Raw genomic sequence first — 15376 nt, 5'->3', positions numbered from 1 at the left:
CTGAGCATGAGATCCAAGTCTTCTGAAAGATGCTTTAATATGCCAAGATCAATACTAGAGGGGTAAAGCTTAGAATGAACAGGCCACAAAGGCCAAATTCTGCTGTCATAGTCAGTAATGGCAATCTGAAGGGCAGAAGTAACAGCCAAAGCAGCCAGGACATGGCAGCCGGAGAAAGAGACACAAGTCCAAGGGTTGGCAGTGACATCTGAAGAGACAGTAGGAAGATACGTATATACATTTGGTTTAGGGACATGGACTCTCCAGCCCAATAATCAAGCTAACCAGAAAGGCAACAACTAGTGAGTCTGTACCTTGAAATCTGGCAGGGAAACCATTTTAAAGCAATCCTTTTAAAGTAAAACTTTTCCTTTGACATCTACTACAGAGACAAGATACCTTTCTTTACAATGTTTTTGACACAGATTCTAAACTACAGTGGTAGCGTATTGTGAGCAATAACAGAGTCAAAGTATTTCTGGTTTATAAATGGCTATTGTTCACTGAAACTAACTGGCCATGAGCTACGTACAGATTAACATTATACCTCCCACAGTTTAACAAACATAACTAGATATAGCTGGGATTTTTTTCCTTTTAAATTAGGAAGTGTCAATTCTTTGTCATTCTTAGGGTAGTATCAACTTTGGTAAAAGTTAGTCAATGTAAGTTTTTAGGGCATTAACTAGCACATAGCACCAACACAACACCTCAACAACCAGTTAAAAATCCCTGCTTTGCTGTTCTAGTCCCTCTGTGAAAATCCTCAACAGTGGGCTGCAAGCCTGCAGAAAAGAATACTAAACTTGCTTATTAGGCCACTCTCTAGGCTACAGAGAGCTCACGCTCCTATCCTTGAAATAAAGTGAAAGCAGAGACTAGAACCTGCTCCGAGTTCTAGACCTGTCCTTTTCCTCCTAAAGTTTCACAGTTATTTCCTCAGAGAAGGAGGTAGTTTAACAAACTATTTCCCATATAACTGTAATTTCCACATTTTGTTGTGATGTGTTTGAAACTGGAACCTGAATAACTAGGGGGATGTGTAAGTAAAAGGTTTATTCTAAGAAAAAGAGGAAACCTTTCCATTTAAGATTAATCAAAGACACTATTTACTATGACAGTCACAAGAGTGTAAGATGGCCAAGCAGTAACAGCATGCACTCCATAACTTTTGGAAAGGAAAATCTGTCAAAACACTTTCTTAAAATATGCAATTAAAGAGACACAAAGACAAATTATAGAAAAAGGTATCCATTTATTCAAGGTATGACAAGGATATTTACAGTATTCATTTGCTCAGAATAAGATCCATCCTCACGATTTTTAAAGCAGCAATTATAAATTACATTTAAAAGGGGAAATGTTCCAAGCATGTTTCTGTTAAAGATATTTTTACAACTACAGAAACACTTTAAGGCTAAGTCATTTTAACTTTTGCTGCCACCCACGTTTATCTTGGCAAAACTGTCTCAAAGACAACGTTACCTTGAGGGATAAAGACTATGCTAAATTCAACATACAATTTTGCTCCCTCAGACGCTTTTCACAACAGTTCACATCTGACAAAAACCGATTTTTTATTTAAAGCAATGAATTAAATAGAAGCGAGATGAACTGCCTACATCCTGGCATTTCAGAGGGCTAAAAGATGATATACAGCAACACATTCATCCCCTCTGAAAGGCATCATCAGCTTTATTGTTGAGGAAGGTACTTCAGCTTACCAAGCAATTTGCTTTCAGTCCGAGCTCTGTAGTCATGCGGTGCAATCCACCTTTCCCATCACATTACTTTTCAAGAGACAAGAACAAAAGCCTTCAGGTAGCTGACTTCTAATGTAAATGATGAACACTGTCTGCTTTAAACAGTACTTGATTCCCACAGTACAGACTAGTGCTCTGCCAAAGCAAACAAGATGAGTTTGCTAAACTACTGTAGTGTTATTCTCTAGTCATTTTAACACACAATAGATCTAAGGGAGCAGTTAAAATTGGTTCATCTCTTGAGGTAGAAGCCACAAGTCATATTTAGTCTGGTCTGTAAACTGTAACACACACACCGTCAGGCAAATATAGCAAATTTTTGTCATTTGTAAGATAAACCCACTTATTTTTCAGATGGTATTCATTGTAAATATAATAGCATTTTTTCACTGAATCATTTGTGCCTGTTTGAGAAGGAAGCAATTTAAAATTGGGAATAGTAGATTGTGGCTAATTATACAGTTTTAATGAAGATAAAACATGCCTTATACAAATAAGCTTTGTAACAACTTCCAAAAGGGTTGGTAGATGAGGATTCTTCTTAACTGCAAAGTTATTTTGGAAAAATACCAATTTTAACCACATAATAATAATAATAATAAAAAAAGAAAACCCAAACAGTCGTTAGACCTTTAAGACTACATAGCTACTTAAAATACTATGATTGCATTTCGGTAATTTTTTTAGGATTACATTTAATGGAAAAGAAAGTTAAAACCAACAGAAACCCCCAAAGCCTGCACAAATACAATTTACTTAATGATCACATTTTGTTAGGTGAGGACACTACATAACTAAATCTATTGAAAGTGCACAATGTTCGACATTCCAATAGAAGCAGAAATGTGACCCTTGCATTAGCAGGGGACATTTATTCCAGGTTAGCTAAGAATCTCTGTAATAGCAAAGTTGTTGCCGTGTCTAATAGAAGTTTTATGTTATTTGAAGATAACCCAAGCAACAAGTTACAAAACATATGGAGATTGGCACTTGATCTTTAGTTAGTCCCATTAGCTCAATTTCCTCCCCAGAGACTCACGTACACAGAAGTTTAAGTTTTAATTTTATTACCGTGAAAAATAAGTCAATTTGTAGTTCCAGAGTAAACAAAGAAACCTTAGCTTCAAGCTATTTAAAAACAAAGGTTCAAATTTCGATAAGATACGTTTCACAGGATTCATATCAGCACCTTAACTAAATGCATTTTTTGTGAACTACGCATATTTCACAAGAGTTTTCATGTTAGTGACAAGGGGCTACATTCTCATCCGGATGCACATGTAACAGAACTCAAGGAGAACAAACTGGAAGGAGTACAAGTCAGTTTCCAGAGTTCCCTGTTGAGCTCTACAAGTTCAGAACCAACATTTAAGACTGAAGTTATTAAAGATTGACCTTTTGCGTATTCCAAAACGGAAAGCAAATACAATCAATGTACATTTGGCTTTGAAACATTAAGATAACAATGTTTTATTTCAGCCACATATTTACAAAATTGTTTACAACAGAACCGTGTAGGGTTTCCTTTTTTTTGTCATAATACACTTAAAGATGAATAGTCATCTTAACCTTCATGCAAAGACGCATCTCTTGTTACACAAGAAGTTTTCTGTTTGTATTTTTGCACTCTGAGGATAGTAAGCAGAGGGTTGGATGAGTTTGGGTCACCCTTAAAAATGTAGGCCTGTTTGCTCTACTGCACCTTCAAAATAAGGAGGTAAAGTACAGGCACTGTTAATTCCACAAGGGTTCATTTGCCTCTAGCATGTTTTCCAAAAACAACAAAAGAAGTCCTGAACAGTTGTAACATGGGTTATTCCATGACTTTCACCTCTTCAGTTTACTTCCTGAACTCTGGAGTTACTTTCCTAGAAGCATACTTGTTGAGCTTCTTTTCTAATGTATATTGTTGACTATACATTTTAAATTAAACTGTTATGTAAAGAATGTAACAAGCGTTTCCTTTGTACACAACTTAATCTTTGTGCTGAGTATTCTTCAAAAGGATTTTATAAATAATACAATAAGTTTAGAATCAGTCTTCCGCTCTCGTCATTATACCATGTTGTTGCTTTCTCCAACTTTATCTACAAGCTGTAGAAAAGGAGACAAAAAGATTTTAAGCTGCATGACATTTATGTACAGTGAAGTTACTCTCAAATAATACTTGCTACTGGCACAGTTAGTACGTGACTGAAAATGAGAGTCAAATAGTACTCACCAAGGTCTCATGGTTTAAGTTTGTGAAAACTAAAAATCTTACATTGCAATTGTGTTTCTGCATGACATGTTTTTCTCATATAGACATTAACAGTGCAAATGAAGATGCAACAGAATGAAAAAGGAAATAGAAGAATGCAGATAACACTGCTAGCTTAATGATTAAAACAAAACAATACAGTATCAGCCACACATGCATTAGTAGACCAAGTAAGATATTTCAACTGACCATTACTGTGGATTCTCTTCTGAGCCTACGTAGGCTTTGAATAAAACATTAACAATTATCTTTTTAAAAGAAGATTTAACCCTGTTATGATCAAATTAAATGTGACTGACTAAGATCAATTGACAAATGAAACATTCAATTGATCATTAATTATGAGCCAGAACTTGGCCTAACTGTAGGATTGGAACAGATGATCTTGAACGCTAAATTTTAAAAAACAGACTGTACACATCTAAGTTATACCCACTATTAATTTTTTTAGTAGTAGCTATTAAAACTGTTGCTTTCAAAACTAGGGTTAAAAATGCTTGTGTTAAAATACATACAGAAATTAGCACAGTAAAAGTAGTTGACTGAAACATCCTAGATTACCATCTTTCTGGCACCTGTTAATTGTCTTCAAATCCCTGGCTATTTGGTTAAGAAAATGGAAAACAGCATTTGAAAAAATACAACTCTTAGTAAACAGCAAGACATAGTCTGGTGCAGTGGACCTTAATAAATATATTTGATGATAGATTGTGTGTCATGAGAGTTTCTGGATTCACCGTACAAGCTGCAACTTAACATTGAACTACACTGTTTGCTTTCACAGGTCACTTTTCATAAAAATATCCAAATACTAGACACAGAACACTGTCCTCCTCATCGTACAGACCGAAGAAGCACAGAACAGTGGCACGGTTCGCCTATCTGGTCACCTAGGGCCAGCAGTGAAGCTGGAAGCAGAACCCCAGCGTTCCGAGTCACAATCCATGGCTCTTTCCACTTCACAGTGCGTAAGCGGGGTAAGCGTCCGCAAAGGTGCCCTTTTGTTCCTTTTGTATCTCACTGGGAATGAAGGTGATCTGTATGGTGCAAGAACTACACAGCAATACACTCAAAGTCTAAAGTTCCATTTGCTCTATTTCTGATGCATTTCTACTATTGCTATAACAATGGAATAAAAAACAGTACAAGCTTCAAATTTTGCATGAAGTACCGAACACTTACCGAGCTTATACCGGGTAAATTCAAGAGATATCCAAGAACTGGAACTCTTCTAATAAAGCCAACCACCACAGGAAAGAATCCCCTTTAGGTAAGATATCAGAAGATTGTATTAGTTTTTATAATTAAACTATTCTCATATTGCTATAAAATGAATAGGAGGTATTTTTTAAACCAAGATTACATAAAATCTTGTAGCTTGTTAGCAGCAAATTAATTTTACCACATATATCAACATACATTCAGCAAAGTGAAAACCAGGAAAGAAACACTTTATTTTTAAATGGACTTAATTTTCTTCACAGCTCTTATAAGTCAGCTCTTAAATACCTAACTTAATTAGCAGCACTGATGCTCCTGAGTAATTTCCCAAAGTTACCATACATATTTTGAGATTTCTTTTTACATTTTAGGAAATACAGTCTTGCAATATCTGATGCAAAAACAACTGAAATTAATTCTGAGTAATCCCCTTTGAAACCTTCTGTGGTACTCTTTACATTAAATAAATAAAATTAAGCATGACAGAGTTGTATATTCACTTATTTGACAAATTTATGGAAAATCAGGAATTTGAATCTTGAGCCAGGGGATGTTGCCTAGGATAGCTGCTATGGCGTAGTCCCTTGCACTGTCCATTTCATCTCTGCAGCAGGAAAACAAATTTTCCATGGCGTTTTGCAGTCAGCTGCAGCAATTCAGCTGGTGGTGGCATTCTGAGTTATCTCTTGTTGAGCTACACATTCCTGGAGTAGAGTTAGGATTAACGTGTAATGAAACCTCAGCCACAGTCAAACAGTGAAGTTTCACAAGTAATCATCCACTCCACCACACTTGTAAGAACTATTTGCTGGATAATACCCATACCAGCAAGTTTTTCCTAGTATTTTCTTTTTTTAAAGACCAGATCATTTCACTGGTCCAGTAAATTATGATGCAGGGCACACAAACCACTTGTAACAGATTAAAACAATTAGTGTAGCCAAGAATAAGGAATAGTCAGTATAGGCAGGATAGTATTGTTAGCCATAACTTTGGATGCCTGTAATCTGAACAAGGCTCCAAAAGCAGCTGAGAGTACAACAAGAGATACTGTCTCATAATAGCCTTCTCCAGTGGATGCAATCTGAATGTGTGAAAGTATGGCAAAAGACTAAACCTCCGATGGGAAACTTGTGGCAGCTTTTTAAATAAAGACAAGAAAGGAAAGACATTCTAGATTTAAACCAGAGTAAAATAATAAATTTCTCTCACTTCAGTCAGATGCATTTAAAAAAAAAAAAAATCATCTTTGCAATCCTGTCTTTTTTTTAAGTGTTCTTGGTCACCAGTACCTAACCATTGCTTTGTGGACAACAGGGGCTCTGCAATTACTGCTACAGGGTGTATGAAAAGTGACTGTGTAAAAGTAGTCTAGATATGCAAGACAATAATCTACAAGTAAAGATTCTAGAGGGATCTGAACACCTAGTGGAATTAATTTAGTGGCCTAAAAATCAAGAGACTGAAAAAAGTAGAATACAGTGGTTTACATTTGTACTATCTTAGTCTGAGTTGAAGGAAAGTTACTAGAATTGCTAAATTGCTCTTGATAAATATAAAGGTTTTCCATATAAAAGTCCTGGTAATCCACATGACTAGAAGCATTAGTGTACACTGAAGTGTCCATCGTCACAACATACTGCCCTAACAAATCTAAAGGTGCATCTGGTATTCCTTGAGCCTCAGAAAATTATGTACTTCAGAAACCAATGATAACCAGGGAAATTTTCTGTTATGCAACCAAACAGCGGGACCCTGAGGAATCATAAAATTGACAGAAAGGCTGCTTTTGGAAAGGAAGAACCTTGAGAAAAGGCTCGATTTTTAACTTCTTCAGAAAGGAGCAAGTTGCCAAAAACATGATAATGGTTGAAATGAACAAGATTGAAGCAAACAAAAAGCTTTGTTTGAAGTAGCAACTAGCTAACATTGTAGCACGGGATTTAGATTCTAAGAACTGTTAAGCACTAGAAAAGCTGGTCTAGAGATGTTTTAAATTAAAACAGATCAGATAATTCCAGGTGTGAATGTTCATCTAGCCCTTGTTGATACTCTTCTGGCTAAGGGATAGTCCCAGTGACCTAGGGATAACTACTGACCTTCTAGTATCTGTTCAACATTTATTTTACCCTGCTAGCCAGGGGCTAGCACCAATAGATAATCCATAACCATGCCTGCTTAGACACAGTAATTTATAATTCTTTCAAGATCTTTTGAAAGGAGAGGTATTTGGTTGGAAACACGCTCTACTTGCTTTGTACCGGTTGATTAAACCCAAGTGCTACATACAAGAAGTGACAGTGCATTCATTAAATATTGTGATTTTCAAAACACTTGCAGTGATAGAGTTCAGAGTAATACAGAGTAGAACAATAAGAAGCATATATTAAAAGCCAAGTTAAGATTTTTTTATTTTTCTAAAAGATTTAAACATTTTATCTAAACTAAATACACGATTAACATACAATTTTACTGAATGGAAAGAAGAGCGCCAGAGAATAGTGGTTTGACTTTGATTAACAGGAACTGTATTATTTAGCCAGCAGCTGAACACTTAAATATTTTAGGGGTCTGTTATTAGATTAATAAGCATTAATGGAACAGTCTTCATCTGAACAGAAGTTCAAAAACTAAAAGCCTCCCTTCTTACTTATTAGTATAGAACAAAGTACAAAATATGGTAGAGTATGGAACTTCAACCATGGAAATAAAGATAAAATATGGATATACAGGTTGTAACAAGTCAAATTCTTTTACCATTACAATTGCATATAAGAATAACTCAAAAGACACATTGTGAAATCTTTAAGGTGGATCAAGACTGCTGTTCAAAAACTAAGAATTGTCATCTTTCCTTAACTCAATCCAGATAATACTAACCAAACCCAGCAGTTCTGACTATACTAAGGCACATGCATAATGAAACATGACAGAAAACATCTTTTCACTGGGCTACCGCAGTAATGAAATAACCAACTATTTTGATGAAATAACAAAAATAACCAAGTACTTTGCCTCGTTGGTTAAACAACAAACTCCCCACAAAAAAAAAAAAAAAAACAAACCAAAAACCTAAACACCAACAAAAAACCTAAATTGCCTTTTTTATGAGGAAATATTTAAACTTTGCACTGCTGACAATTTGGACTCCCAGATATTTTGAAGCTTTACAATTCTTTGGTTAGACATAAACAACATTACCAAAGTCAATTTGGTATACACCTCACAAACATTAGCAGATTTGAGCCTCGATAAAATACTTACCAACTTTCCACATCTTGCAAATGTGAATCAACAACTTTATACAAAAATCTATCAAAAGTGAACACTTTGCTGCTTTGTCAGCTGTAGCGTGACAAGACTAAACAAACACATTTATTCCTAGATACACCAATACAGAAAGGTATTTTGAAACAAATCTTACCTGAATAATAGGAAGAACCCATAAATTTCAAGGATCATTCCTATTAAAGGCCAACCAATGAGAACTATGAGCACACCACCCAGGAAAAAGCCTGTTGCTTTCATTTTGTGTTTTTGAAAGAAGAATCTAAATGTTCTTTCTAAACCAATAACAAAAGACAAGCCAGCCACAAATAAAACCTAGAAAAGACAAAAACCAACGAAAGAAAGAAAATAGCTAATTAAATTCCAAAGTTTAGGATGTAAACATATATATTCTACAAAATTAGATTGCATTTCTTGCACTTCTTTTAATACCAAAAGATAGATGGTGAGAAGGAATTTACTAGTGATTTTCTTTTGTAACGTCCATCTTACAGCATTTGTAGCTAGCATTCAAAACTCTTCTCTCAAACACAATCATGTCAAAAGACCTGGTGACAACAGTTATCTGTCCTGTAACATAAGTACAATCATTATCCACAAGCAGTGCTGAAGCTTAGTACCACTGATAGCCAAGATTCCTAAAAAACTGAGGACAGACATGTTACAAAAGCACCTCTGTTCTGTACCATGGGCATCTTCAATAGCTGATCTCCTGAACAGCGCAAAGCCAAAAAAAGAAAAAAACAGCTGAAAAGCATTATTGGTTATCTTCCTTGGGCTTTGTTGTTGTTTTGTTTACTGTGTATAGTCTTTCAACCGTTTACTAGTTCCAGTACAGACTGAACACTATCACACTGTCACACTAGTCTGTCCCACCTAGTTAGAACTACTTTTAGTTCCTTTAGCCACAGGATTTGTAATTATTTCAGCTTGTAAGCATACATCTGGGCAACGCTTTTGCTAAAAAGAGGATAGTGTCTCAGAATTTACAAAATTTCATCTATAATCTTGAGTATGTTATATAATAAACCACTTTCTTATCACCTTTTCCCCCGATATCACTATTTTTTAAAACTTTCTGTAAGGATACAGTACCTTTTCTTGTATTATCTTTGGTTACCTCACAGCCTGTCATTGTCTCTTCCTACCTATGTTTTTATCATTTTCCCTAAAAAGGATCTTGTATTTGCACCTTACATTAGGAAAAAAAAAAAGTATTATTTTTTTTTACTCATCACTTCACTGATGGTTCAATGCTTCAACTAATACACCAAATTCAAATATACATTTTATATTTTCCTTCAGTGAATCTCAGTTTTTGACTCTGCTGCCACAGGATGACACTGATCAGTTCTGACCACAGACTTTTAGGCATCAGCAAAAGAGGATGCAATCATCTACCAGGCTGTGCTCTTGGCTGGCTGGCAAACCTGAGAAGAGCAGAGGCAAAGACATTATCACATGCAGAAAACACCCTGTCACGCTATATTTGCTTTGGATTGGGAATTTTGTGTACCAGAACTAGGATTTATTTTATATCCTGCTTTAAGTGAAAACTTTGTTTTGGTAAAAACTTAAAATATTAGATCTCTCTACTATGAAGGGTGATTGGTTATTCTAAACCTGGTATATCAGCAATTCATACTTCTTTCCTCATAAAGCAAAGCTACGTTTGCTAGTGTGTACAGAACACGTCACTGTTCTTATCCAAATAGATACTTAAATTTGTCAGTTATCTTACAAGATCACAAAACCAGAAAGCATTAGTAATGACAGCCAACCTAAAAATCTTATTTGCAGCAGCATAACTGTGGAACAAGCTGCTTCTTGTCTGACCAACCTACAGCAGGCCTGACCTGGAGATAAAATACTTATTCATGTGAGCTGTTCTAACCTTAATCAAGAAAAATGATTCACTCGTATCACTGAGCACACCTCTTCCTTTATACCAAATTGCCACAGTATTTTTGTGATCCAGTTTGGAATCGATAACATATTATTCCATTTTTCATTTACTATATCATACTTAATTCTCAGCAGTGCAGAATCTAAGACTAAACAGCAGGCACTTACATTTCCAATAGCCAAAAGAGCTTTGTCAAAGAAGAGTATCATTCCAAAGAAAAGGAAAAACACTCCAAAGCCTGTTAGTCCCATTCCAATCTCTGAAAAAGAAACAAATTTAGGCATGTAACAAAACATGGTACCAGGAAAAACTCATACAGAAAAATTGTGAAAAAGTTAAAAAGTCCAATCTACAGACATTTTAAATTTACAGAAAAACTCAGCCTATTTTATGACCACCTAAAAACTTTCCTGAGCATACAGATATAGTAAGTCTTGTAGACACCAATTACTTCAGTAACAGAGATATCTTTGGAAGCTGCTTATCAAAAAGTACATATTTAGAACTACATATTGAAATTGAATGCAACAAAAAAAAGTGTACATGCATATGTATACAGCAAAAGACATCCCTTTTGATTTACTGCTAGTATGGGGAAAAGGATTGTTTTGTGAACAGATAACTAAACTTTGTTTTCCATTTGTAACTCTGATCCTCTTATGTTTACCACAGTAACGCAAGTGCCCTGGTCCTTTCCATCCTCCTGAGATCTCACGTTCCACCTCCCATAATCCTGCACAGCAGTCACACTTCCCCTAACTTCTGGATGAAACACAATTCAGATTAATGCTGTAGGATCTTTCCAAATTACACGTGCACTGACAGCTATTACACACTAGCTTGGGTCTCCAGCCAGTTGCCAGTTTTCACAAAGCTAGTAGATACTAAATATCATTGAGTTCTGCCTGTCTGTAAAGGTTGCTCAAGAAATACTGGGAAGACAAGAGTAGGATGGAAGGTTTGCCTAAGAAACTGGGCTAGAAATGTCAAGCTATGATTAAAGCTACCATTTGACAATAGCCTCTAAGGTATCTTGAAGACCATACTTAGAAATACCTCCTACTTTTAAAATGAAATGTCTAAGGCCATCCTTTCACACAGACTGAATAGGAGAGAAATAACAGGAACAGCAGCAACACGGCTGCAAAAATCTTTACATTTATCCATGTACTCACCACCCTTACATTACTGCTATCCCTGTGACCAGGGAATTTAGAAACATACAGGATAGAGCAGTTGCTAGCAAAACCAGCCCCAATACTATAGACAGGCTGGCAGCCCAGTGTGTGTCTGTGTATGCATACATATATTTTGAAGATCCCAGTAGTTTTATATAGTCTAACCCAAAACAAACAAAACCCCCACTCACACTGTCATAGCCTTCAGTGCTACTGTTAGCCAGATCTACCTAAACCTATTTCAGTGGCACTTCTGACTGTAATGTAGCTCTAGCTGATCTTTTAGTTGCTTGAAGAGCTCAGGAGTAATGGAGTATCATTCTGCCTATTTTGGAACTTCCATTTAGCTATTGCAAAAAAATTCAAAACAGCTCAGAGTAAAGAGATTTGTTACAGCAACATTCAACTTCCCTAACTTCAGTAAGGGCTCATCTTTCAGCAAGGTTGCAGACCACATGGTGTTAAATCTGTAGTTCTGTATCGCCTGCCACTTTAAACTTTTGCTACGAGCATTTTAACCACCCAGAATTAAAACTACTACGTAACCTGCTACAATTGATTTACTGCAGACATTCTCAATACTCCTTTACAATGAAAAATGGAACTGCAAATTGTATTTTCAATGAATCTGCTGACTGAAGGCAATATAACAATTGCAATCTGCCCTTTTCTCTAGTACCCTTTACTTTAGAAGAGCAGACAATCTGTATTCTGCAAGGAAAACACTTGGAGGCAGGACTCCAAAGGAATTACCAGCTGCCAATAAGGCAAATATGCAGTCATGGGAAGTGAATATTCATTCCTCCCTCAGACACAGCACAAAGTAGGGATCTAGCAAGAAGGCAGAGGCCAACTCCCAACAGTTGCTGCAATTACTACTGTGACACTTCTCCTGTATTCACTTGAAACATGTTTGTAATCATCTACTGCTACAACAGATTCAGATTCACTTTAGAAGTCAACCGTATTCACTGGTTAGTGGAGGGAAAAGAAAGAAAAAACTAAACAAAACAGGAACACCATTCTCATCATCCCAAAATTACTGCTGAAAGATGAGTGGTCCAGGACTATTATTCTCTGTTGTCAATATCTCAGGAGAAGGTATTACTGACTTGATTCATATCAGAATTTGGAAATATATTTGACAAGCATTCTTAGAGTAAGGAAAAAAAACCCCACTCTCATTTTGTACATAGTCTTTGCAATAATGAACTAGGAATTTTTAGAGAGGGTGTGAACTACTTTTAAACACTTTCTCCTGCACCAGAAGAGCCTTCCCATATTATTCAAATACAACCTTTCAATGCCTAGAAATGCAGGAACACATACTAGCCATGTGACATTTGCTCTGGATACTTTTTAAATTATTATGACTTACAGAGAGGAGGGAACAATGTTTTCTCAATGTTTCTGCAGAAATCCTGTAAGCTGTGCAAGAGTGCTCCAGTCCTGTATCAAAACAGCTTAGTAAATACTAAGACTTAAAATTAAGACGCATTGCTTGTGAAAATTCAGGGAAGACAATGTACTTCCTCCATCTTTTGTGTACAAAATAAGAACGGAATTGTGCACTATAGGCTCTCTGAAGACAAAAATTAATGCAGTTTAGGGGTTATGAAAAGTTTCATTTTTTAATTATTATTTTACTAGTAGTATTTTTTAGTATTGCAAAATTAATTTGTTTGGGAAAAACTGAGTGCATTCTTTTGCAATTACTGGCAATTTATAACTGCATTCAGTGAATCATTTCAAAAGGGTTCTAGACTATTGCTGCAAATTTAACTTTCCAAACCTCAACTAATGCAGTGGGCCTCTCCAGATATTTATCACGCTACTCCACCAGTGACTTTATGGTGAACTCCATACTTTTCCAGACAGCAGTGAGTTTAAAAATATCTTATATCTTCAGAATTTCAGAAAAACTGTGAGAAAAATCCTAAAAATCCCTCAGCTCCACAGTGTTTTACTCACTACTTTTGGCTCTGAAAGTTAAAACTAACAGAGTCAGCACTGCAGTTAGCTGAGGGTCCCAAACGAGGAACTAAGGAAGGAAGAACAGCAAATCTCTTTCCGAAGAGCTTTTTTTTTCTTCTTCCAATTAATACTCTGGACAAGATGACAGGGGAATGGGCAAAAGCAAAATCCACAAGGGTTTAATCAAGCAGAAATCTAAAAATTAACCCCAATGGTTAGTATCCATCCCAGTAACAGAGCACAGCACCTGAATTTCTCAAGAAATCATTGACCTAGACTGCTGCTAGGTTGCTTTTCTGCCCGTCTTCATCCTTAGCCTTGACTGGCTCTCCAGCACCTCCACTTCCAGTATCCTGGTAGCAAGTTAAACTTAGTCTTTTTCTTTTCTACATCTTTCAAACTTGCCCTCCTTCATAACTGACACTACAGCACTTATCAAGCGGACTAATTTCCTTTCATGGCAACCATGCCAGAAATGTATCATATATGAGATGTCAATTTAAATCAAAGACCTAACATTCTCCTTTACCTTGCAATTTAAACTCTTATGAAGCCCTTCCAATTGATTTATTTGTATTTTCCCTTTCAGCATCTCTATTTCCAAATATTTCTATCCAGTGAAAACAGGACAACAGTCACATACAAGTACTTCTTTTTTCACTTCAGATCAAATGCCTGGTCCTCACCTTAAAATCCCTTCTGTGTCACCTGCAACCATTTAGTGTGGTAACAGAGTTAGGAGAACCACAAAAGAGCCACTGACGTATAATTAAGTGATTCCAAACCACTAACGTCCACACGGAGGCATACTAGAAGACTTTAGCTAATTGTTACTTTTGTTCACCGTTCGGCTTTCATTCATTCTCGCCATCGTCACGTCACATCTCCGCTGCCAACACGAGAGGTCTGACAGCCCAAGACAAACGCAAGTAGCGGCAGCGCTGGGGGCAGTGCCCTCCTACGGAGGAGGGAACCGGCCCTGCACCCCATCTCGCTTCCCCTTTCACCTGGCAACTCACGGTACCGCCACTAGACCCGAGGCCGGCGCGGTTTTAGCAGCCCTCACGAAGCGGCGGTGCCGACAGGCGCGGCCAGGTGAGCTCCGCCTGTGCCCGCCTGTTCCCACCCCGCTGCTGGTTTCCAGCCGGTGCTCGCCAGGGGCCACCACGGGGAGGGAAACGGGCGTGCGGATGGCCCTCCATCGCCTGCACAAGCCGAAGCCCTCCTCAGCGACTCCCGCCCCAGCGCCGAGGGACGCGGCTCCGCACCGCGCTCAGCCGGAGCCCCGAGCGGGCGTGGGCCGGAGAAGGAGAAGAGCTCTCCACAGAGGGGCTCCGCCACAGTGGCCCGGGCCCTGAGTCGCGCCCGCTCCAACGGCTGCAACCGACGCGCTGCGGGCGCGAACAATGGTTGAAGGTCCGGGACCGGCAGGCCAGGCCCGCCCCGCGCTGCTCGGCCGCCTCCCCGCTCCGCGGCTCGGCCGCCCCCAGTGCCACGGCGGGCGACCGGCTCCCCGCCTCCCATCGCGGACTACCAGTGGCGAGGGGGTGGCTCTTACTCTGAGTATCTGAGAGGGAGATCATGGTGGCGGCGGGGCCGGGAGCGGGGGTCGGCAGGCGCGGGACAGAGAAACAGCGGCTGCCACAGCCACGTCTTCCGGAAACACGCAGACCCCTTCGCCTCGCCGCCGGGTGAAAGAACGCCGCCGATTGGAGGGGCCAAGGCCAATCAGCAGCCGTGTTGTTCGGGCGGCTGCGCCCCCTCCCGTCTCGGTACCCGCCTCTCT

The 15376-nt window shown here is 38.2% G+C and overlaps 1 protein-coding gene across 2 annotated transcripts; it reads right to left on the bottom strand.

The window, feature by feature from the left end:
- Window positions 1-1238: 1238 nt before the first annotated feature.
- GOLT1B (golgi transport 1B) lies at window positions 1239-15305 on the bottom strand. 2 transcript variants are annotated; one of them, XM_054812736.1, is made up of 5 exons: window positions 15149-15305; window positions 10606-10697; window positions 8669-8847; window positions 5206-5287; window positions 1239-3857 (listed from the first exon to the last, which is right to left on the bottom strand). In XM_054812736.1, exons 1-5 carry the CDS (start codon window positions 15171-15173, stop codon window positions 3819-3821), a joined length of 417 nt encoding a protein of 138 aa, XP_054668711.1. In that variant the 5' UTR covers window positions 15174-15305; the 3' UTR covers window positions 1239-3818. The 2 variants fall into 2 exon arrangements, with proteins under 2 accessions (XP_054668711.1, XP_054668712.1); XM_054812737.1 differs by lacking the exon at window positions 1239-3857 and adding an exon at window positions 3865-4246.
- Between the last annotated feature and the right edge of the window lie 71 nt (window positions 15306-15376).

This window comes from Grus americana, chromosome 1 (assembly GCF_028858705.1).
Source record: "Grus americana isolate bGruAme1 chromosome 1, bGruAme1.mat, whole genome shotgun sequence".
Classification (NCBI taxonomy): domain Eukaryota; kingdom Metazoa; phylum Chordata; class Aves; order Gruiformes; family Gruidae; genus Grus; species Grus americana.
This window is presented reverse-complemented; position numbering and strand designations above follow the sequence as displayed.